This window comes from Mytilus galloprovincialis, chromosome 11, assembly GCF_965363235.1.
Source record: "Mytilus galloprovincialis chromosome 11, xbMytGall1.hap1.1, whole genome shotgun sequence".
Taxonomy (NCBI): Eukaryota; Metazoa; Mollusca; class Bivalvia; order Mytilida; family Mytilidae; genus Mytilus; species Mytilus galloprovincialis.
Window position 1 is genome coordinate 1,857,583 of NC_134848.1, and position 25,435 is coordinate 1,883,017.

General features: G+C 34.6%; 2 protein-coding genes across 3 annotated transcripts in view; both read right to left on the reverse strand.

Moving 5' to 3' along the window:
• LOC143051531 (uncharacterized) overlaps window positions 1-25,435 on the reverse strand; it is a 335,962-nt gene that overhangs the window by 300,131 nt on the left and 10,396 nt on the right. The window contains exon 2 of the mRNA XM_076224422.1: window positions 20,705-20,870. The gene's annotated coding sequence lies outside the window, so the exon portion shown is untranslated. The remainder of the gene's footprint in view (window positions 1-20,704; window positions 20,871-25,435) is intronic.
• LOC143051556 (uncharacterized) overlaps window positions 7,337-25,435 on the reverse strand; it is a 194,815-nt gene continuing 176,716 nt past the window's right edge. Inside the window, exons 6-10 of one of the 2 annotated variants that reach the window (XM_076224453.1) lie at window positions 16,676-16,699; window positions 15,851-15,941; window positions 10,050-10,148; window positions 9,159-9,257; window positions 7,337-7,496 (exon numbers count right to left, since the gene is read on the reverse strand). In XM_076224453.1, the coding sequence (XP_076080568.1) occupies window positions 10,117-10,148; window positions 15,851-15,941; window positions 16,676-16,699 (147 nt within the window). In that variant the 3' untranslated portion in view covers window positions 7,337-7,496; window positions 9,159-9,257; window positions 10,050-10,116. Of the gene's footprint in view, window positions 7,497-8,264; window positions 8,364-9,158; window positions 9,258-10,049; window positions 10,149-15,850; window positions 15,942-16,675; window positions 16,700-25,435 lie in introns of those variants that run through there. The other variant, XM_076224452.1, reaches the window with a different exon arrangement.

Sequence of the window (25,435 nt, forward strand, 5' to 3'; positions counted from 1 at the left end):
TGGTGTGTTGGTAGAGTATGATGAGATGGTAGTTGTGTCAGTAGGTTATGATTGATGGAGGTTGTGTTCATGGAGTATGATGAGATGGTAGTTGTGTCAGTAGGTTATGATTGATGGAGGTTGTGTTGGTGGAGTATGATGAGATGGTAGTTGTGTCAGTAGTTTAGGATTGATATACGGTGTGTTGGTAGATTATGATGAGATGGTAGTCATGTCAGTAGTATATGATTGATGTAGGGTGTGTTGGTAGATTATGATGAGATGGTAGTCATGTCAGTAGTATATGATTGATGTAGGGTGTGTTGGTAGATTATGATGAGATGGTAGTCATGTCAGTAGTATATGATTGATGTAGGGTGTGTTGGTTGAGTATGATGAGATGGTAGTTGTGTCAGTAGTATTTGTTTGATGTAGGGTGTGTTGGTAGAGTATGATGAGATGGTTGTTGTGTCAGAAGTTAAGGATAGGTGTACAGTGTGTTGGTAGAGTATGATGAGATGGTTGTTGTGTCAGAAGTTAAGGATAGGTGTACAGTGTGTTGGTAGATTATGATGAGATGGTAGTTGTGTCAGTAGGTTATGATTGATGGAGGTTGTGTTGGTAGAGTATGATGAGATGGTAGTTGTGTCAGTAGGTTATGATCGATGTAGGGTGTGTTGGTTGAGTATGATGAGATGGTAGTTGTGTCAGTAGGTAATGATTGATGTAGGGTGTGTTGGTAGAGTATGATGAGATGGTAGTTGTGTCAGTAGGTTATGATTGATGTAGGGTGTGTTGTTTGAGTATGATGAGATGGTAGTTGTGTCAGTAGGTTATGATTGATATAGGGTGTGTTTGTAGAGTATGATGAGATGTTGTTGTGTCAGTAGTATATGATTGATGTAGGGTGTGTTGGTAGAGTATGATGAGATGGTAGTCGTGTCAGTAGTTTATGATTGATGTAGGGTGTGTTTGTAGAGTATGATGAGATGTTGTTGTGTCAGTAGTATATGATTGATGTAGGTTGTGTTGGTGGAGTATGATGAGATGGTAGTTTTGTCAGTAGGTTATGATTGATGTAGGGTGTGTTGGTTGAGTATGATGAGATGGTAGTTTTGTCAGTAGGTTATGATTGATGTAGGGTGTGTTGGTAGAGTATGATGAGATGGCAGTTGTGTCAGTATTTAGGATTGATGTAGGGTGTTTTGGTGGAGTATGATGAGATGGTAGTTGTGTCAGTAGTTTATGATTGATGTAGGGTGTGTTGTTTGAGTATGATGAGATGGTAGTTGTGTCAGTATTTAGGATTGGTGTAGGGTGTGTTGGTAGAGTATAATGAGATTGTAGTTGTGTCAGTAGTTTAGGATTGATGTAGGGTGTGTTGTTTGAGTATGATGAGATGGTAGTTGTGTCAGTAGGTTATGATTGATGTAGGGTGTGTTGGTTGAGTATGATGAGATGGTAGTTGTATCAGTATTTAGGATTGATGTAGGCTGTGTTGTTGGAGTATGATGAGATGGTAGTCGTGTCAGTAGTTTAGGATTGGTGTAGGGTGTGTTTGTAGAATATGATGAGATGTTGTTGTGTCAGTAGTTTAGGATTGATGTAGGGTGTGTTGGTAGAGTATGATGAGATGGTAGTTGTGTCAGTAGGTTATGATTGATGTAGGGTGTGTTGTTTGAGTATGATGAGATGGTAGTTGTGTCAGTATTTAGGATTGATGTAGGGTGTGTTGGTGGAGTATGATGAGATGGTAGTTGTGTCAGTAGGTTATGATTGATGTAGGGTGTGTTGGTAGAGTATGATGAGATGGTAGTTGTGTCAGTAGGTTATGATTGATGTAGGGTGTGTTGGTAGAGTATGATGAGATGGTAGTTGTGTCAGTAGGTTATGATTGATGTAGGGTGTGTTGGTAGAGTATGATGAGATGGTAGTTGTGTCAGTAAGTTATGATTGATGTAGGGTGTGTTGGTGGAGTATGATGAGATTGCAGTTGTGTCAGTATTTAGGATTGATGTAGGGTGTGTTGGTGGAGTATGATGAGATGGTAGTTGTGTCAGTAGTTTAGGATTGATGTAGGGTGTGTTGTTTGAGTATGATGAGATGGTAGTTGTGTCAGTAGGTTATGATTGATGTAGGGTGTGTTGGTAGAGTATGATGAGATGGTAGTTGTATCAGTATTTAGGATTGATGTAGGGTGTGTTGGTAGAGTATGATGAGATGGTAGTTGTGTCAGTAGGTTATGATTGATGTAGGGTGTGTTGGTAGAGTATGATGAGATTGCAGTTGTGTCAGTATTTAGGATTGATGTAGGGTGTGTTGTTGGAGTATGATGAGATGGTAGTTGTGTCAATATTTAGGATTGATGTAGGGTGTGTTGTTTGAGTATGATGAGATGGTAGTTGTGTCAGTAGTTTATGATTGATGTAGGGTGTGTTGGTGGAGTATGATGAGATGGTAGTTGTGTCAGTAGGTAATGATTGATGTAGGGTGTGTTGTTTGAGTATGATGAGATGGTAGTTGTGTCAGTATTTAGGATTGATGTAGGGTGTGTTGTTTGAGTATGATGAGATGGTAGTTGTGTCAGTAGTTTATGATTGATTTAGGGTGTGTTGTTGGAGTATGATGAGATGGTAGTCGTGTCAGTAGTTTAGGATTGATGTAGGGTGTGTTGGTAGAGTATGATGATATTGCAGTTGTGTCAGTATTTAGGATTGATGTAGGGTGTGTTGTTTGAGTATGATGAGATGGTAGTTGTGTCAGTAGTTTAGGATTGGTGTAGGGTGTGTTGGTAGAGTATGATGAGATGGTAGTTGTGTCAGTAGTTTAGGATTGATGTAGGGTGTGTTGTTTGAGTATGATGAGATGGTAGTTGTGTCAGTAGTTTAGGATTGGTGTAGGGTGTGTTGGTAGAGTATGATGAGATGGTAGTTGTGTCAGTAGTTTATGATTGATGTAGGGTGTGTTGTTTGAGTATGATGAGATGTTGTTGTGTCAGTAGTTTATGATTGATGTAGGGTGTGTTGGTAGAGTATGATGAGATAGTAGTTGTGTCAGTAGTTTCTGATTGATGTAGGGTGTGTTGTTGGAGTATGATGAGATGGTAGTTGTGTCAGTAGTTTAGGATTGATGTAGGGTGTGTTGGTGGAGTATGATGAGATGGCAGTTGTGTCAGTATTTAGGATTGATGTAGGGTGTGTTGTTTGAGTATGATGAGATGGTAGTTGTGTCAGTAGTTTCTGATTGATGTAGGGTGTGTTGTTGGAGTATGATGAGATGGTAGTTGTGTCAGTAGTTTCTGATTGATGTAGGGTGTGTTGTTTGAGTATGATGAGATGGTAGTTGTGTCAGTAGGTTATGATTGATGTAGGGTGTGTTGGTAGAGTATGATGAGATAGTAGTTGTATCAGTAGGTTATGATTGATGTAGGGTGTGTTGTTTGAGTATGATGAGATGGTAGTTGTGTCAGTAGTTTAGGATTGATGTAGGGTGTGTTGGTAGAGTATGATGAGATGGTAGTTGTGTCAGTAGTTTATGATTGATTTAGGGTGTGTTGTTTGAGTATGATGAGATGGTAGTTGTGTCAGTAGTTTATGATTGATTTAGGGTGTGTTGTTGGAGTATGATGAAATGGTAGTTGTGTCAGTAGTTTATGATTGATGTAGGGTGTGTTGGTAGAGTATGATGAGATGGTAGTTGTGTCAGTAGTTTAGGATTGATGTAGGGTGTGTTGTTTGAGTATGATGAGATGGTAGTTGTGTCAGTAGGTTATGATTGATGTAGGGTGTGTTGGTAGAGTATGATGAGATTGTAGTTGTGTCAGTAGGTTAGGATTGATGTAGGGTGTGTTGGTGGAGTATGATGAGATGGTAGTCGTGTCAGTAGTTTAGGATTGATGTAGGGTGTGTTGTTTGAGTATGATGAGATGGTAGTTGTGTCAGTAGTTTATGATTGATGTGAGTTGTGTTGGTGGAGTATGATGAGATGGTAGTTGTGTCAGTAGTGTATGATTGGTGTTAGGTGTGTTGATTGAGTATGATGAGATGGTAGTCGTGTCAGTAGTTTAGGATTGATGTAGGGTGTGTTGTTTGAGTATGATGAGATTGTAGTTGTGTCAGTATTTAGGATTGATGTAGGGTGTGTTGGTAGAGTATGATGAGATTGTAGTTGTATCAGTATTTAGGATTGATGTAGGGTGTGTTGTTGGAGTATGATGAGATGGTAGTCGTGTCAGTAGTTTAGGATTGGTGTAGGGTGTGTTGGTAGAGTATGATGAGATTGCAGTTGTGTCAGTATTTAGGATTGATGTAGGGTGTGTTGTTTGAGTATGATGAGATGGTAGTTGTGTCAGTATTTAGGATTGATGTAGGGTGTGTTGGTGGAGTATGATGAGATGGTAGTTGTGTCAGTAGTTTAGGATTGATGTAGGGTGTGTTGGTAGAGTATGATGAGATTGTAGTTGTGTCAGTAGTTTAGGATTGGTGTAGGGTGTGTTGGTAGAGTTTAATGAGACGGTAGTTGTGCCAGTAATTTAGGATTGATGTAGGGTGTGTTGTTGGAGTATGATGAGATGGTAGTTGTGTCAGTAGTTTAGGATTGGTGTAGGGTGTGTTGTTGGAGTATGATGAGATGGTAGTTGTGTCAGTAGTTTAGGATTGATGTAGGGTGTGTTGTTTGAGTATGATGAGATTGTAGTTGTGTCAGTATTTAGGATTGATGTAGGGTGTGTTGGTAGAGTATGATGAGATTGTAGTTGTATCAGTATTTAGGATTGATGTAGGGTGTGTTGGTAGAGTATGATGAGATGGTAGTTGTGTCAGTAGGTTATGATTGATGTAGGGTGTGTTGGTAGAGTATGATGAGATGGTAGTTGTGTCAGTAGGTTATGATTGATGTAGGGTGTGTTGGTAGAGTATGATGAGATGGTAGTTGTGTCAGTAGGTTATGATTGATGTAGGGTGTGTTGGTAGAGTATGATGAGATGGTAGTTGTGTCAGTAGGTTATGATTGATGTAGGGTGTGTTGGTAGAGTATGATGAGATGGTAGTTGTGTCAGTAGTTTATGATTGATGTAGGGTGTGTTGTTTGAGTATGATGAGATGGTAGTTGTGTCAGTAGGTTATGATTGATGTAGGGTGTGTTGGTAGAGTATGATGAGATGGTAGTTGTGTCAGTAGGTTATGATTGATGTAGGGTGTGTTGGTAGAGTATGATGAGATTGCAGTTGTGTCAGTATTTAGGATTGATGTAGGGTGTGTTGTTGGAGTATGATGAGATGGTAGTCGTGTCAGTAGTTTAGGATTGATGTAGGGTGTGTTGGTGGAGTATGATGAGATTGCAGTTGTGTCAGTATTTAGGATTGATGTAGGGTGTGTTGTTTGAGTATGATGAGATGGTAGTTGTGTCAGTAGTTTAGGATTGGTGTAGGCTGTGTTGTTGGAGTATGATGAGATGGTAGTTGTGTCAGTATTTAGGATTGGAGTAGGATGTGTTGTTGGAGTATGATGAGATGGTAGTTGTGTCAGTAGTTTAGGATTGGTGTAGGATGTGTTCTTCCATACAACAAATATAGTTGACCTATTGCTTATAGTTTAAGAAAAACAGACCATAACCCAAAAACTTAACACTGAGCAATGAACCCTGAAAATGAGGTCAAGGTCAAATAAAACCTACGCGACTGACATATTGATCATAAAATATTTCCATACACCAAATATAGTTGACCTATTGTATATACATTGTGTAGTATTAGAAAAAAGACCAAAACTCAAAAACTTAACTTTTCGTTCATTTATTTATATAAATAAGGCAGTAAGTTTTCTCGTTTGAATTGTTTTACATTGTCTTATCCGGGCCTTTTATAGCGGACTATGCAGTATGGGGTCTGCTTATTGTTGAAGGCTGTACCGTTAATGTCTGTGTCATTTTGGTCTCTTGTGGACAGTTGTTTCATTGGCAATCTTACCACATCTTCTTTTTTATATTTGACCATTCAACCATGAAAATGTGGTCAAGGTCAGTTGACACCTGGCAGCTAGACATGTACACTTTACAATCATTCCATACACCAAATATAGTAGACCTATTGCCTACAATATAAGAAAAACAGACCAAAACACAAACACTTAATTATAACCACTGAACCATGAAAATGAGGTCAAGGTCAGATGACACCTGCCAGTTGGACATGCACACCTTACAGTCCTTCCAATAGTATCTGAGATATGGACTTGACCACCAAAACTTAACCTTGTTGAATGTTCACTGATCCATGAAATGAGGTCAAGGTCAACGGAAAACTGTCTGACGGGCATGAGGACCTTGCAAGATACGCACATACCAAATATAGTTATACTGTTACTTATAAAAGAGAATTTAACATTACAAAAACAAGTTTTTTTCAAGTAGTCACTGAACCAAGAAATGAGGTCAAGGACATTGGAAATGTGACTGGCGGAAACTTCGTCAAATGAGGCATCAATATACAAAATATGAAGCATCCAGGTCTACCACCTTCTAAGATATAAAGCTTTTAAGAAGTTAGCTAACGCCGCCGCCACTGCTTGATCACTATCCCTATGCCGAGCTTTCTGAGATTAAAGTCGCAAGCTCGACAAAAAACAATCAGTTTTAAGGGGGCTCGCGGGTTTGAATCATTTGTTTAATTTAAAAGAAAAATGAGGTCACCGTTCATTTACGCTCATAATCTGCCTTCGAAAGAAGCATACATTTTTGTTAATGTCCTTTTTTCTGTTGACCTAATAGGGAAAATAGTTGTAATATCGAAATAAAAAAAGAACTAAATTACAGAAATCGCTTAAATTTTACAGTCATTTAGTTTATGTACAGATTTTTCGAAAACAACCAAAAAAAATATAGGTCACCAATGAGTTCAAAAAGATATTTCAATTATAATGCCAAAAATGGCATTTTTGCACAAAAGGGAGATAATTTGGAGCTTTTCAAATGATATCTACATTTTAAAAGTCACCTGAGGCCAACATGAATTGATTTTTGGAATGATTCTTGTACCATAATGATAAAGTAATAACTACTTAAGGTAATACATGAAATTTGTAATGAAAAATTGTTTAATTTTCTTCTGCAAATCTTATACCCGCGAGCCTCCTTAAGAAAACTGTGTTCATTCATTAGGTGTATTAATAAAAAGGTTTGTCCCTCCATGTAAAAGTTAAACACAGACTGATTTCTTCATATTTAGTTTAACCTGTTTATTATACAGGTATTTCATCATAAACTTAAAAGTTGTACTTTATTATATTTTATCTGCAGCTGTTTATCCTCAACTATGGTATTTGTATTTATATTGTAATTGTACTTTCTCTGTTGACTTGGATTTAGTTTTAAGAGAAAAAAATATCTATCTATCAAATAAAAATAAAACTGAATGTTACCTCTTTTGATTTCACCCAAGGACTGCATCCTTGATCTGTTAACCATTTTGTTACATCAATCCTTCCAAACTCAGCAGCATAATGTAAAGCTGTTCGTCCATACTATAACAATATAAAAATATAAACATGTTAATGGTGTGTGATAACAAAATCATGAGAGGAGTCAAACAATTTACCAAATGTAAGAAATATAACATCTGTTAAGAAAATATCTAATTATATTTGTGTATAAACTATTAAATGGTAGATTAAGATATATAAATTCAATGTATATTTTCTGATTCAGTGAAACAAAACAGGTAAAAAAAGATTAGTAAAGTCTTAATTATATGTGTAACAAGTCAAATAATAGCAACCCTAACTTTATATAAGTCTCACAAGTAATTGTTGTCCATTTAACATGTATGATAAACAACATGATTTTATGCTGATTCAGTAGAATGACTAAAGTTAAAAAACAAACTTTTTTCAAGAAACATTAAAACGAGTTAAATTTTCTGATTCAGTACGAAGAGACAAGAAAAATGAGACCCCACTTTATATAATTCTGTCAAGTATTTGTTTTTTTTAAAGATGTTTTACATTAAATCTGTAGAATTAACATTATCTAACTGAAGAAATCAACACAACTCGTTCTCTTTAACTTCTCATCAAAATCAGATGTTTACAAAATATTTTTTCATCAAGAAAGAAAATAAAACCTTAACTATCTGATTCAGTTCTGTGTTACGAATAAAATGAGACCCCACTTTATATAATTCTAACAAATATTTGTTGTCCATTAAACCTGTCTGATTAACAACATGATTTTGTGTAGATTCCGTATAAAGTGATGTTTGGTCAGAGAAAGGTGATTATATCTATCATTACCAGGTCTGTGGCCTCTAACTGACTGCCGTGAGTGACCAGGTAAGCCACAACCTCCAGGTGTCCTCTCTCAGCGGCAATCATTAATGGTGTCTGTCCAATCTGTAATATCAACATATAACAGACATCAAAACTTGTGTCATAAACTGGACAATGTTGTGTAATAAATATAAACAATATATATATATCACATGAATCAGTGGTCAAAACTGAATAAAATGACCAGTCACACTTGTATTTATATTCTACATAAACAACAAATAAACAACATGTTTTATTGTGAGATGTCAGAACTTCCATCAGAACTGTCAGGTTAAAAATAACTTTTTTCTAGAAACATAAACAATATTTATATCAATGGACTCAGCTGGACAAGACAATTAAAATGAGACCCCACTTTATATATTTCTATCAAATGTTTGTTGTCCATTTAATCTGTCTGATTAACAATGATTATGTAGAATGATCAAAGTAAAAAAAAAAAAAAAATCAAGAAACATTAAAACGAGTAATAATTTCTGATTCAGTACGAAGAGACAAGAAAAATAAGACCCCACTTTATATAATTCTGTCAAGTATTTGTTATTTTTAAAAGATGTTTTACATTAGATCTGTAGAATTAACATTATCTGACTAAAGATGTTAACACAACTCGTTCTCTTTAACTTCTCATTAAAATCAGATGTTAACAAAATAATTTTTCGTCAGGAAACAAAATAACAGCTTTACTATCTGATTCGATTCAGTTCTGTGCTACGAATAAAATGAGACCCCACTTTATATAATTCTAACAAATATTTGTTGTCCATTAAACCTGTCTGATTAACAAAATGATTTTGTGTAGATTCTGTATAAGGTGATGTTTAGTCAGAGTAAGGTCATTATATCTATCATTACCAGGTCTGTAGCTTCTAACTGACTTCCGTGAGTGACTAGGTAGGTCACCACCTCCAGGTGTCCTCCCGCAGCCGCCCACATTAATGGTGTCCTTCCACTCTGTAATATCAACATATAACAGACATCAAAACTTGTGTCATAAACTGGACAATGTTGTGTAATAAATATAAACAAAATATATATCACATGAATCAGTGGTCAAAACTGAATAAAATGACCAGTCACACTTTTATTTATATTCTACATAAACAACAAATAAACAACATGTTTTATTGTGAGATGTCAGAACTTCCATCAGAACTGTCAGGTTTAAGAAAAAACTTTTTTCAAGAAACATAAACAATATTTATATCAATGGACTCAGCTGGACAGGACAATTAAAATGAGACCCCACTTTATATAATTCTAACAAATATGTGTTGTCCATTAAATCTGTCTGATTAACAATGATTACGTAGAATCATCAAAAGTTTAAAAAACAACTTTTTTCAAGAAACATTAAAACGAGTTATATTTTCTGATTCAGTACGAAGAGACAAGAAAAATAAGACCCCACTTTATATAATTCTGTCAAGTATTTGTTATTTTTAACAGATGTTTTACATTAGATCTGTAGAATTAACATTATCTAACTAAAGATGTTAACACAACTTTTTCTCATCAACTTCTCATTAAAATCAGATGTTTACAAAATATTTTTTTGTTCAGAAACAAAATAAAACGTTTACTATCTGATTCCATTCTGTGTTACGAATAAAATGAGACCCCACTTTATATAATTCTAACAAATATTTGTTGTCCATTGAACCTGTCTGATTAACAACATGATTTTGTGTAGATTCTGTATAAAGTGGTGTTTGGTCAGAGTAAGATGATTATATCTATCATTACCTTGGATGTAACTTCTAACTGACTTCCCTGAGTGACTAGGTAAGTCACCACCTCCAGGTTTCCTCTCTCAGCCGCCAACATTAATGGTGTCTGTCCATACTGTAATATCAACATATAACAGACATTAAAACTTGTGTCATAAACTTAACAATGTTGTGTAATAAATATAAACAAAATATATATCACATGAATCAGTGGTCAAAACTGAATAAAATGACCAGTCACACTTGTATTTATATTCTACATAAACAACAAATAAACAGCATGTTTTATTGTGAGATGTCAGAACTTCTATCAGAACTGTCAGGTTAAAAAAAGAACTTTTTTCTAGAAACATAAACAATATTTATATCAATAGACTCAGCTGGACAAGACAATTAAAATGAGACCCAACTTTACATAATTCTAAAAAATATATGTTGTCTATTAAATCTGTCTGAGTAACAATGATTACGTAGAATGATCAAAAGAAAAAAAAATTAAAGAAACATTAAAACGAGTAATATTTTCTGATTCAGTACGAAGAGACAAGAAAAATAAGATCCCACTTTATATAATTCTGTCAAGTATTTGTTAATTTTAAAAGATGTTTTACAGTAGATCTGTAGAATTAACATTATCTGACTAAAGATGTTAACACAACTCGTTCTCATCAACTTCTCATTAAAATCAGATGTTTACAAAATAATTTTTTGTCCAGAAAAAAAATAAAACCTTATCTATCTGATTCAGTTCTGTGTTAGGAATAAAATGAGACCCCACTTTATATAATTCTAACAAATATTTGTTGTCCATTAAACCTGTCTGATTAACAACATGATTTTGTGTAGATTCTGTATAAAGTGATGTTTGGTCAGAGTAAGGTGATTATATCTATCATTACCAAGGTGTCTGTAATTTCTAACTGACTTCCGTGAGTGACTAGGTAAGTCACCACCTCCAGGTTTCCTACCCAAACCGCCAACATTAATGGTGTCCATCCATACTGTAATATCAACATATAACAGACATCAAAACTTGTGTCATAAACTGGACAATGTTGTGTAATAAATATAAACAAAATATATATCACATGAATCAGTGGTCAAAACTGAATAAAATGACCAGTCACACTTGTATTTATATTCTACATAAACAACCAATAAACAACATGTTTTATTGTGAGATGTCAGAACTTCCATCAGAACTGTCAGGTTAAAAAAAAAACTTTTTTTTAGAAACATAAACAATATTTATATCAATGGACTCAGCTGGACAAGACAATTAAAATGAGACCCCTCTTTATATAATTCTAACAAATATTTGTTGTCTATTAAATCTGTCTGAGTAACAATGATTACGTAGAATGATGAAAGTTAAAAAAAAAACTTTTTTCAAGAAACATTAAAACGAGTAATATTTTCTGATTCAGTACGAAGAGACAAGAAAAATAAGACCCCACTTTATATAATTCTTTCAAGTATTTGTTATTTTTAAAAGATGTCTTACATTAGATCTGTAGAATTAACATTATCTGACTAAAGATGTTAACACAATTTGTTCTCATCAACTTCTCATTAAAATCAGATGTTAACAAAATAATTTTTCATAAGGAAACAAAATAAAACCTTTACTATCTGATTCAGTTCTGTGTTACGAATAAAATGAGACCCCACTTTATATAATTCTAACAAATATTTGTTGTCTATTAAACCTGTCTGATTAACAACATGATTTTGTGTAGATTCTGTATAAAGTGGAGTTTGGTAAGAGTAAGTTGATTATATCTATCATTACCGGGATTGTAGCTTCTAACTGACTGCCGTGACTGACCAGGAAAGTCACCACCTCCAGGTGTCCGTTCTGAGCCGCCAACGTTAATGGTGTCATTCTTCTCTGTAATATCAACATATAACAGACATCAAAACTTGTGTCATAAACTGGACAATGTTGTGTAATAAATATTAACAAAATATATATCACATGAATCAGTGGTCAAAACTGAATAAAATGACCAGTCCCAATTGTATTTATATTCTACATAAACAACAAATAAACAACATGTTTTATTGTGAGATGTCAGAACTTCCATCAGAACTGTCAGGTTATAAAAAAAAAAATTCTAGAAACATAAACAATATGTATATCAATGGACTCAGCTGGACAAGACAATTAAAATGAGACCCCACTTTATATAATTCTAACAAATATTTGTTGTCTATTAAACCTGTCTGATTAACAATGATTACATAGAATGATCAAAGTTAAAAAAAAATTTTTTTCAAGAAACATTAAAACGAGTTACATTTTCTGATTCAGTACGAAGAGACAAGAAAAATAAGACCCCACTTTATATAATTCTGTCAAGTATTTGTTATTTTTAAAAGACATTTTACATTAGATCTGTAGAATTAACATTATCTAACTAAAGATGTTAACACAACTTTTTCTCATCAACTTCTCATTAAAATTAGATGTTTACAAAATAATTTTTCGTCAAGAAACAAAATAAAACCTTAACTATCTGATTCAGTTCTGTGTTACGAATAAAATGAGATTCCACTTTATATAATTCTAACAAATATGTGTTGTCCAGAAAACCTGTCTGATTAACAGTATTTTGTGTCGATTCAAAATAATGATCAAAGCTTAGAAAATATTTAGTGGTATTACCGTGTAAAATGTTGGGTGTCTACCAGCTGCTTCATATCATATGTGTTGTGGTGAGTATACGGGTAATATAGCAATGGTGTATGTGGTGAGTGTAAGGGTAATATAGCAATGGTGTCACATGTAATGTTCAGTACAGGAGTGGTAAATGTATGTTGTATAATCAGGGTTCACATGTCATGTTCAGTACAGGAGAGGTAAATGTATGTGATATGATCTGGTGTTATGTCATGTTCAGTACAAGAGTGGTAAATGAAAGTTTTATGATCAGGTGTCACATGTCATGTTCAGTACAAGAGTGGTAAATGAAAGTTGTATGATCAGGTGTCACATGTCATGTTCAGTTCAGGAGAGGTATATGAAAGTTGTATGATCAGGTGTCACATGTCATGTTCCGTACAACAGTGGTAAATGAAAGTTGTATGATCAGGTGTCACATGTCATGTTCAGTACAGGAGTGGTAAAGCATGGTGTATGATCAGGTGTCACATGTCATGTTCAGTACAGGAGTGGTAAATGCAGGTTGTATGATCAGGTGTACATGTCATGTTTAGTACAGGAGTGGTTAATGAATGTGGTATGATCTGGTGACACGTGTCATGTTTAGTACTAGAGTGGTAAATGAATGTTGTATGATCAGGTGTCACATGTCATGTTCAGTACAGGAGTGGTAAATGCATGGTGTATGATCAGGTGTCACATGTCATGTTCAGTACAAGAGTGGTAAATGAATGTTGTATGATCAGGTGTCACATGTCATGTTCAGTTCAGGAGAGGTGAATGAAAGTTGTATGATCAGGTGTCACATGTCATGTTCCGTACAGCAGTGGTAAATGAAAGTTGTATGATCAGGTGTCACATGTCATGTTTAGTACAGGAGTGGTAAATGCATGGTGTATGATCAGGTGTCACATGTCATGTTCAGTACAGGAGTGGAAAATGCATGGTGTATGATCAGGTGTCACATGTCATGTTCAGTACAGGACTGGTAAATGAATGTTGTATAATCAGGTGTCACATGTCATGTTTAGTACAGGAGTGGTAAATGCATGGTGTATGATCAGGTGTCACATGTCATGTTCAGTAGAACAGTGGGAAATGAAAGTTGTATGATCAGGTGTCACATGTCATGTTCAGTACAGGAGTGGTAAATGCATGGTGTATGATCAGGTGTCACATGTCATGTTCAGTACAGGAGGGTAAATGCAGGTTGTATGATCAGGTGTACATGTCATGTTTAGTACAGGAGTAGTTAATGAATGTTGTATAATCAGGTGTTAAATATCATGTTTAGTACTGTAGTGGTAAATGTATGTGGTATGATCTGGTGACACATGTCATGTTTAGTACTAGAGTGGTAAATGAATGTTGTATGATCAGGTGACACGTGTCATGTTTAGTACTAGAGTGGTAAATGAATGTTGTATAATCAGGTGTTACATGTCATGTTCAGTACAAGAGTGGTAAATGAATGTTGTATAATTAGGTGTTTCATGTCATGTTCAGTACAGGAGTGGTTATAAATGTTGTATTATCAGGTGTCACATGTCATGTTCAGTACAGGAGTGGTTAATGAATGTTGTATGATCAGGTGTCACATGTCATGTTCAGTACAGGAGTGGTTAATGAATGTTGTATGATCAGGTGTCACATGTCATGTTCAGTACAAGAGTGGTAAATGTATGTTGTATAATCAGGGATCACATGTCATGTTCACTTCAAGAGTGGTAAATGCAGGTTGTATGATCATGTGTCACATGTCATGTTCAGTACAGTAGTGGTTAATGCAGGTTGTATGATCAGGTGTCACATGTCATGTTTAGTACTGGAGTGGTAAATGTATGTGGTATGATCTGGTGTCACAAGTCATGTTCAGTACAAGAGTGGTAAATGCAGGTTGTATGATCAGGTGTCACATGTCATGTTCAGTACAAGAGTGGTAAATGCAGGTTGTATGATCAGGTGTCACATTTCATGTTCAGTTCAGGAGAGGTAAATGTATCTGGTATGATCTGGTGTCTCATGTCATGTTCTTACAAGAGTGGTAAAGAATATAATCAGGTGTTACATATCATGTTTAGTACTGGAGTGGTAAATGAATGTGGTATGATCTGGTGTTTCATGTCATGTTCTTACAAGAGTGGTAAAGAATATAATCAGGTGTTACATATCATGTTTAGTACTGGAGTGGTAAATGAATGTTGTATAATCAGGTGTTTCATGTCATGTTCAGTACAGGAGTGGTTAATGAATGTTGTATGATCAGGTGTCACATGTCATGTTTAGTACAGGAGTGGTTAATGAATGTTGTATGATCAGGTGTCACATGTCATGTTCAGTACAAGAGTGGTAAATGCAGGTTGTATGATCATGTGTCACAGGTCATGTTCAGTTCAGGAGAGGTAAATGAATGTTGTATGATCAGGTGTCACTTATCATGTTCAGTACAAGAATGGTAAATGCAGGTTGTATGATCATGTGTCACATGTCATGTTCAGTTCAGGAGAGGTAAATGAATGTTGTATGATCAGGTGTCACATGTCATGTTCAGTACAAGAGTGGTAAATGCAGGTTGTATGATCATGTGTCACATGTCATGTTCAGTTCAGGAGAGGTAAATGAATGTTGTATGATCATGTGTCACATGTCATGTTCAGTTCAAGAGTGGTAAATGAAGGTTTTATGATCAGGTGTTGCATGTTATGTTAAGTACATAAGTGGTTAATAAATGTTGTAGAATCAGGCGTCACATTGCATGTTTAGAACAGGAGTGGTCAATGAAAGTTGTATGAAGAGGTGTCATGTCTCAAGTCATGGTCATGCAAGATTTTTTTTGGACCAAAGTAATGTTTTTTGTGTAGAATACTATGTTACGTGTAAGAAAGTAAATCAATATTTCAATTGTATACAGTTACGAAGTATCAGACAGCAACTCTTTGACATACAAACTGGAGTGGTATTCATCAGTGTAATAAAGTTAATCACAATATATCATAATACTATGTTTCTTAATATTTTGAAGACAAGAGTATTTGCAATAACTAGAACTGTACACTGAATCATTGAAAACTAACAAGGGCAATGTTTAACTGATCCACATTATGTGTACGATATAATAAATATCTGTAAATGTGTTAAACATTTTACTTTACTTACAAAATTTCTACATTCCAAGTTAGCTCTGTTCTTTACACATAATTCTACCTCTTTTATATTCCCCTCATATGCAGCTGTAAGAAGTTTCTGTAAGCAAAACAAAGCTTTTACATTTTCCTCTAGAACATACAAATATATTATAAATGTAATAATTGAATTTAATAAGCTACATATTTACAGTTCCAACAGTTTATACCAAATACAGTGATTACCAAGAAGGAGTGAAATTGTTGTCTATAATTTCAGAGTTTTTTTTAGAAAAGTCTGTAGACAATTGTCATGATTGTATTATGCATCAGTTTTGAGATCAGCCTAAGTTTTTGTTGAGGTTTGTGTTGCTCAGTCTTTAGTTTTATATGTAATGATTTGAATAGAAAAAGAAGATGTGGTATGATTGCCAATGAGACAATTCTACAAAATAGATTAAATGACATAGAAAATAACAACTATAGGTCACCGTGCAGCCTTCAACAATGATCAAAGCCCATAAGGCATAGTCAGCTATAAAAGGCCCTGAAATGACTAATGTAGACTGTTGAATTTTGATTGTTTTTTCATTTTTTCCATGGCAATGTCAGATTCTCTTCGACTTAAAGAGTTGTGAATGTCCTACGATATCTTACGTTTCTTTTTTTTTTGTCTCCTGGAGTTTCATTGAATTTTGTATATGGAAATTCTGTTCACTGTAGTCATTTTGATTTCTCCTGTTCTCCCCCTAAGAATACTGCACACTGTATCTTTATGTACAGTTTATAGACAACATAGGTCACATGACATACATGTAGTTCAGATGACACTGAATTTGAAGAAGAAAAACTTACCTTATCCCAACTTGCCATTGTATCCTGTAAAAGAAAATGAAATCATTGTATATTTATAAAAATAAGGAGATATCATTACCAATGAGACAACTATCAACTTAAGTTCAAATGAAGTGGATGTAAGCAATTATAGGCAACGGTATGGCCTTCAACAATAAAAACAAGAGGCTGTCAAGTGACAGCAAACCAGATTTTCCTGCATAGGTCGAACCCTAAACAGTTGAACAAGTATGGACACAACATTTAAGCTTAAAACAGCTCTGAATTTGGATTCTGATTGAATATTTATAATAGATTATTTTCTAATTAAGAGGGAATGCCACGAACCATCAAGCTTCCTCCCTAAAATTTATTGAAAGTACATTTTTAATTAATAATGAAAATGATATTTGCAAATCTGAAACACAAACAGGATCATGTAAAAAAATAAACATTAACACACACAGCAAAAATGAATTACCACATAACAACTGTGACATCTACCTTAATAACACACATGACTTTAAAACAAGAGGCTCTCAAGAGCCTGAATCGCTCACCTGAATTTTTGGTTTAATCTCTCATCAATGATTATTTTGGCTTTTCAATTTATTTAAATGTTCTTTGAATTGTCCTATTTTCTTCAAAAGCAAAAAAAAAATCATTTTCTCCTATGTTCTATTTTAGCCATAGGAGCTATGTTTCTTGACATACAAGGAAATGAAATATAAAATTTATACTAGATATTCTGAAACCCTGAAACTCATTTAGCCTAAGTTTGGCTGAAATTGATACAGCAGTTTCAAAGGAGAAGATTTTTTAAAGTAAGTCAACATGATGAACAAATTGTGAAAAAAGTCTTTAAAGGGCAATAACTCCTTAAGAGGTTAACTGACAATTTTGGTCAAATTGACTTACTTGTAGATCTTACTTTGCTTAACATTTTTGCTATTAACAGCTTAATTGTATCTATAATAATATTCAAGATAATGACCAAAAACTGCAAAATTTCCTTTAAATTACCAATTAAGTGGCAGCAACCCAACAATGGGTTGTTTGATTCATCTGAAAATTTAAGAGGTGATAGATATTGACCTAATGAACATTTTTACCCCTGTCAGATTTGCTCTAAATGCTTTCGTTTTTGAGATATAAGCCAAAAACTGCATTTGACCCCTATGTTCTATTTTAAGTAACGGCGGCCATGTTTTTTGACGGATCAAAAATCGAAGCGCACACTTTGTGCAGGATATACTAAGGAACAATCATGCTAAGTTTCATTCAAATCCATTCAGTAGTTTCAGAGAAGAAGATTTTTTAAAGTTAGCAAATATGATGAACAAATTGTGAAAAATTGTCATTAAAGGACAATAACCCCTTAAGGGGTCAATTGACAATTTTGGTCATATTGACTTATTTGTAGATCTTACTTTGCTGATCATTTTTGCTGTTTACAGTTTATCTTTATCTATAATAATATTCAAGATAATGACCAAAAACTGCAAAATTTCCTTAAAATTACCAATTAAGTGGCAGCAACCCAACAATGGGTTGTTTGATTCATCTGAAAATGTCAGGGCTGATAGATCTTGATCTTATGAACATTTTTACCCCATGTCAGATTTGCTCTAAATGCTTTCGTTTATGAGATATAAGCCAAAAACTGCATTTGACCCCTATGTTCTATTTTAAGTAACGGCGGCCATGTTTTTTGACGGATCAAAAATCGAAGCGCACACTTTGTGCAGGATATACTAAGGAACAATCATGCTAAGTTTCATTCAAATCCATTCAGTAGTTTCAGAGGAGAAGATGTTTGAAAAATTGTTAACGACGACGACGACGACTACGTTGACGACGACAACGACGACGGACGCCAAGTGATGAGAAAAGCTCACATGGCCTTTTAGGCCAGGTGAGCTAAAAAAAGCCAAAAAGAAATTTTGATGTTATCATTACTCAGGTCAGGAACACTACCTTATATGGAAATGCATGAATTAGCATACTTATGTTCTCGCACGTGTAATTGTTTATTTACGTGTGACGCAATTTATTGTTACCTGGTTTTTTTTACCAATCCACTTAATGAGCAACAATGCATAATGGACTACTACGTGTTTACAATCAACCAAGAACACGTGCTTCTTACTTAAATACAACACATTTTGTCGTGCAATGCGGGATTAACAATTTAGCTTAGTTTTTCATTTTTTGTATCCACATTTATAGTTCGTGATATAAAGTATTCGTTCCATGCTCAGATTAATGAAGAGTTCTTTCTATGCGAAGAAAAAGTGTTTGATTTACCAGGTATATAGCTATTCACGTGTTTGATGATGACATGCAGAATTCATGTATTTGTCCACCAGACAGCAACGAAACAACAGTGAAAAACACAATTACACATCAGACAAACATACAAGTGTAAAGTTAGCCGTCGATTACAGCCATGGCAGCCGATGCTAATATTCATGAGTGCAGAAACTTTCGTATAGATAGTTAAAGAAATGTGTGATCCATGAATTTTGTGTTCATACAAAAGACGAAGACTAAGAGTTTGTCAAGTATCTGATGGGGTCACTAAACTTTTTGAGTTTAAAAATATATATTGCACCTACTTTTATGTTTAATTTAAATCGAGGACAAAATGTGTTTATATATTTGTCTTTAAGAGACAATAGCGTATAATCATCAATCGTGGCCATTAATAGCCGACTATACGTTATGGGGTTTTCTCATTGTTGAAGGCGTTACAGTTGCCTATCATTACTTACATCCACTTTATGTGTGCTTAAGTGGATAGTTGTCCCATTTGGCAATCATACCCCATCTCCTTATTTTTGTATATAAACCTCCCTCAGAAGTTCGGGTTTCCATTATAAAGTATTTACATACATGACAGTGTTTACTAAAAAATATTGATTTTTGACATATTTCAGTATTTGGCACTTTCAAACTGTTCCCTTTGCTCTGACGGTAGTGGAAAACAACTGTTGTTTCATATGGTTTTCGTCTTTGCTAAGATTTTTTTTCAAATGGAGATATTAGATTTTTTTTTTAATTTTTAACGGACTCGGACTCGAACATTTGTCAATCTTAATAAAATCATTAATGATGTTATGCATGTTTATGTTCGACAACGTGGGAAATTTGATATGTTTTGTGAAAATTGCACCGTTAAACCTAAACCTACTATATTTCTTTTATGCATTGGATATAAAAATTTCTATTTTTGTATATAAAATAAGGCCGTTTTTTTTAATGTTATTTTACACAAATAATTTTTGGTCACTTTATAGCTTACTTTTCAGCAACGAACCTATGATTGATTACTTTACTAGATTGTGTATTGAATGGAAAGATATCTCAATTGGCACTCATACATCATCGTCGTATTTCTAACTTAATCATGTTAATAGGTAATATTGCACCCACAATGATCCAGAGGATTTATATAATCAGAGATATTGCACAGGACAGCAGCCAAACGATAAAAATACCTATGACGGACTCTGCTGTTGTCTGTTCTATAGTCGGGTTGTTGTCTCTTTGACACATTCCCAATTTCCATTCTCAATTTTATGCATCGAGTGATGAAACTATACAAAATATGTTAAGCTATTTACCGTCCGAGCTTTAATAACACTTATTTTTAGCATACTGAATATTATGATGTTCAGATCCTGATAAAAAGTTTACACATCCAGTACATATAGAAGTGTTTCTGTGCCAGTTTTTGTGTTTTTCGAGGCAGAAATGTTTTTGGAATGACATTATATATGTTTTAAAGAGATTACAAAATTTTCATACTTGACAGTAATCACTCCATATGAAATTTCACGGTTTCACATCGTGAAATTATTGCACAGGTACAATGCATAACAATGGAAAAAAACCTGTTTAATTACTTTTACAAGGCGAGAAAGAAAGTCGAACAGTGAAGCTCGTAAGCAATACTTTTTCAATCTGAGCATGCAAACTGAAAATTATGTGATTTTAAAGAAACGTGTTAAAGTAAAGTCCCTTCATTATTACAATACAATTAAATACCCAAAGTGAAATCTGTTGGTACGAGTTCTACAACCGTCAATATGGGATTACATGTGGGTCTTCGTCAAACTGTTATTGCAACTTCAGCATGTTATTGTTAAGTCTGTCTGCAAGGCCTTAATGCCACTTTATATTCATACCCCTTCTGCCACCAGTCAATCAGAATCTGAAAAAAAGTTTTAAAATTTAAAACATGTAAACAGATTAAACAGAATAGAGAATGGAAACAAGGAATGTGTCAAAGAGACAAAAACCAAACCAGAGAGCAGAGACAGCCAAAGGCCAACAATGGGTCATCAACACAGCGAGGAAAATTCTGCACCAAGAGGCACACTTGATCTGGCCCCTAAAGGCTAAACAATAATGATTACTAGTTCAGCAAAGTAAACATGGTAAAGGCAAATATGTTTGTTATTTGTAAAATAAATCATAAATATTCTAATTTTAAGTGGCCTCTAGGGAACTCTTGAAACTGTGCGCAGAAACTAAATGCATAGCCATGATAACTAATTTTTGAATTAAATTAATACATTTTTCATTAACCATGGTAAATCAATGAGACGAGGCTTTTAAGGGATAAACTTAGCTGTTATAACAAGGCTTAGTTATTTAAGGCATGCAACTTACTATATATGAGAAACTTGGGAATTACTGGGAAGCTTGCGCAGAACTTCATTACATGCTCTGATCATATTTCTTACAATAAATTAAAATACATTGTAATCAAGCATGTATATGTCTGAGCAAATGCTTTGGAGTGATGAAGAGAAGCTGATAACACCCTTTAGTTATTACAGACATACATGTACTTTTTCTGTAATAACATAGGTGTACTATGCATGATTGGAAACTATGAACTGTTATATCTTTCTATAGTTGAGTATACATAAAGACAATAGAAATATCAATAGAACTTGTATACATTTTAACAAAACTAATGATGTATATGATGTATATTGTTCCTTTGAAACATGTAACATACATATGTTATCACAGTTCTTTGATTTTTAAGTCCACAATAACAAATGTATGTTATTTTTCTGTAATAACTCTATAGAGTTATATCCTTGACTGACTGAACCATGAAAATGAGGTCAACGTCGGGTGACAGCTGCCAGTTGGACATGTACATCTTATAATGATTCCATATACAAATAAATTGGGAATGTTTCCATGGGACACAGAAGTTGCCCCCGCTTGCATATCATATAAAGTTATAAAGGGACATAACTGAAGAACGGTAAAGGTCACTATCAAAATTTGGTTGGGGCTAACTTAAGTCAGAGAACGGAAACGAAAAATTCAGCACCTTTACCATTTGTAAAGGGGCATAACTCTAGAACAGTTTAAGTGAAGCACCAAAATTCAAACTTGATCTGTCCTTTGTGGAAATAAGCATTGTGTATAAGTTTCATAACATTTGGTTGAGGCAAACTAAAGTTAGAGAACTGATATCAACTTTGGGACGCATGGACATATGTAGGGACAGATGGACACACAGACTGACCAGGGCATAAATATAGTAGACCTATTGCTTACAGTATTTAAGATGTGATAGATAGTTTATTCTCATAAAACCATGAAGTACATAGGTTACAGAGAAGTTAAAAACATGCATATGGACTTGACCCATACAAATTTAACCTTGCATGTTCACTGATCTATGAATAGAAAACAAACTGTCTGATGGGCACTAGGACCCTGTAAGGTACGCACGTACCAAATATAGTTATCCAATTACTCATAATAAGAGAGAAATTAAGAATACTAATAATCTTAATTTTTTTTTCTCAAGTAGTCACTGAACCATGAAAATGAGGTCAAGGACAATGGACATATGACAGACAGAAACTTCATAACATATATAAGGCATCTATATCCAAAGTACGAAGTATGAAGGATCCAGTTCTTCTATATACAAATGTAGGTAAATAAAATTAACTTGTATAAGTATCCTACAAATTTACATGTGAATACAGAGTTTATTCTGTGTATTGGATATTGTCAAAATGGCCAAATCCAACCTGCCACTGTAAGGATTAGGTGGGCAACCCTGCCTTAACCAATGAATGGTAGACAAACAAAGAGAGAGTCCAGGAGAAGGGAAATCATTTGACAAAGACACATGCGGGACAAGAATGTCACACCATGTCTTAGATATATGATTTTTTATTAGTTGGTATAGGCTTTGAGCTAGCTGTCAATACCTGAGAATACTCTCAAATCTGTGCAATGTGTTTTTGTTGTTGTGAGGGATTTTTTAATACGCTGTCAAGTCCAGTATGTATATATATAAGTGTTAAAAGTTTGTGTGCTTTGTATTTCGTAGATTCACATTCCCTAACATGATATTCATAAAATCACACGGGTTGGCATGGTTGGTGTCTTGGTAGAATCTGTAATTGCTCATCTTTTTGGAGCACATATTTCGTCCTATTTGTCATCTTATTTTTAAGGACCTGGGTTTGTATTTGTCTCTTTGTTTTTCTCATTTTGACTGACGCTACATTAGTCGCTAATTTCCGCGACAAAATTAATTGAAACAAGAAGTAATTGTAACAGGATGCTGTTAACGAAGTCTCCCAAACAAAGTTCCCATAATTTGCCATTCCCATGGTCACATATATTCATTTGATTTGTTTTATTGTCCCTAAAAGAATATATGGTTTAGGGGTTGGGATCCTTTGATCGTTTACAATTTATCAAACATGAGGGGGTGGGGGTGACCCCCACGGACTTTACCTATATTTCATTTAATTTGTTTAATTGTCCCTTACAAGAATATATATGGTTTAGGGGTGGGGATCTTGACCGTTTACAATTTATCAAACATGAGGGGGTGAGGGTGACCCCCAGGGACTTCCCAGGGGTTAAAAAATTTTGTTACAGCTACATTGTAACTAGCCCAGGACTTATTGGCAGCAGGATTTTATTAGCCCTGATGGAAGAACTGCTAGTCCATCAAAACTGACCTGCTAGCCCTAGCTATATATAGTATGCCTTAACTAGAGGCTCTAAAGAGCCTGTGTCGCTCACCTTTGTATAAGTGAATTAAACAAAGGAAGCAGACAGTTCATGACAAAATTGTGTTTAGGTTATTGTGATGTGTTTGTACATCTTACTTTACTGAACATTCTTGCTGCTTACAATTATCTCTATCTATAATGAACTTGTCCCTGTAGTTTCAGTGGAAATGTTAGTAAAAATTTACAAATTTTATGAAAATTGTTTAAAATTGATTATAAAGGACAATAACTTCTTAGCCAAGTTAGGGGGTCAATTGACCATTTTGGTCATTTTGACTTATTTTTTAGTCTTAAATTGCTGTACATTATTGCTGTTTAAAGTTTATCCCTATCTATAATAATATTCAAGATAACCAAAAACAGCAAAATTTCCTTAAAATTACCAATTTAGGGGCAGCAACCTAACAACCAAATGTCCGATTCATCTAAAAATTTCAGGGCAGATAGATCTTGACCAGATAAATAATTTTATCCCTTGTCAGATTTGCTCTAAATGCTTTGGTTTTTGAGTTATAAGCCAAAAACTGCATTTTACCCCTATGTTCTATTTTTAGCCATGGCGGCCATCTTGGTTGGTTGACCGGGTAAAAAAAAACAAATTTTAAACTAGATACATCAATGATGATTGTGGCCAAGTTTCAGAGGAGAAGATTTTTGTAAAAGTTAACAACGACGGACGACAGATGAAGGACGACGACAGGCGACGGACGACGGAAGCCAAGTGATGAGAAAAGCTCACTTGGCCTTTAGGCCAGGTGTGCTTAAAATTAAGAGTTTGCTGCATAATACAAAGTGGGTGTCCTTTGTTTTGAAGGAGACATTATACACTGTATTTAATATTTTTTGTTGATCTGTAATTTATTATTTTGGTGCTTAACCTAACTTACTCAGGAGCCTGTAATTCAGTGGTTGTCGTTTGTTTATGTGTTACATATTTGTTTTTTATTCATTTTTTTACATAAATGAGGCCGTTAGTTTTCTCGTTTGAATTGTTTTACATTGTCATGATTGTCTTATCGGGGCCTTTTATAGCTGACTGTGCGGTATGGGCTTTGCTCATTGTTGAAGGCCGTACGGTGACCTATAGTTGTTAATATTTGTGTCATTTTGGTCATTTTGGTCTTTTTAGGATAGTTGTCTCATTGGCAATCATACCACATCTTCTTTTTTATATTAGTTGTTCCCACATTCAAAGCAGACTTTTTATTTGCGTGCTTGGGGCAACTAACGGCAATATTCACAGAGCATTGTCTGTTTTTTTCCTCAGCAACAGCCAACCTTGCCAGGGGAATCATTGTGTCCCAGTTCTGCCAACTTTTCAAGAAGTGAATGTGTGATTTTTTGGCCAAATTGTAAAGATCAAAGAGAAAAAACAATAGATCAAAGGAAAATGCCGCCAAATAAGCATGAACATGTGTGAGTCTCGCGCTAAAGACTTGGCAGCCCTTCTGTCCTGGACACTATAAAAAAATTTCCGCGACTTATCCCTGTCGTATTTAGCATTTTTGGGGGATGAATTTTCAGCCTCGTTACTCCTTTCATCTACCGTTTTTCGTTTTGAAACTGACGAAGTTCCTGGGGTTCCCGTACTAAAATATCAAAAAATATTTTGTTGCATGGTTTCGTGCTCAAGAGCTGTGCAACAAGACAGGTCAATACCAATCAATACCTCATACCCCCAAATACAGTTAATTGAAAATCTTGG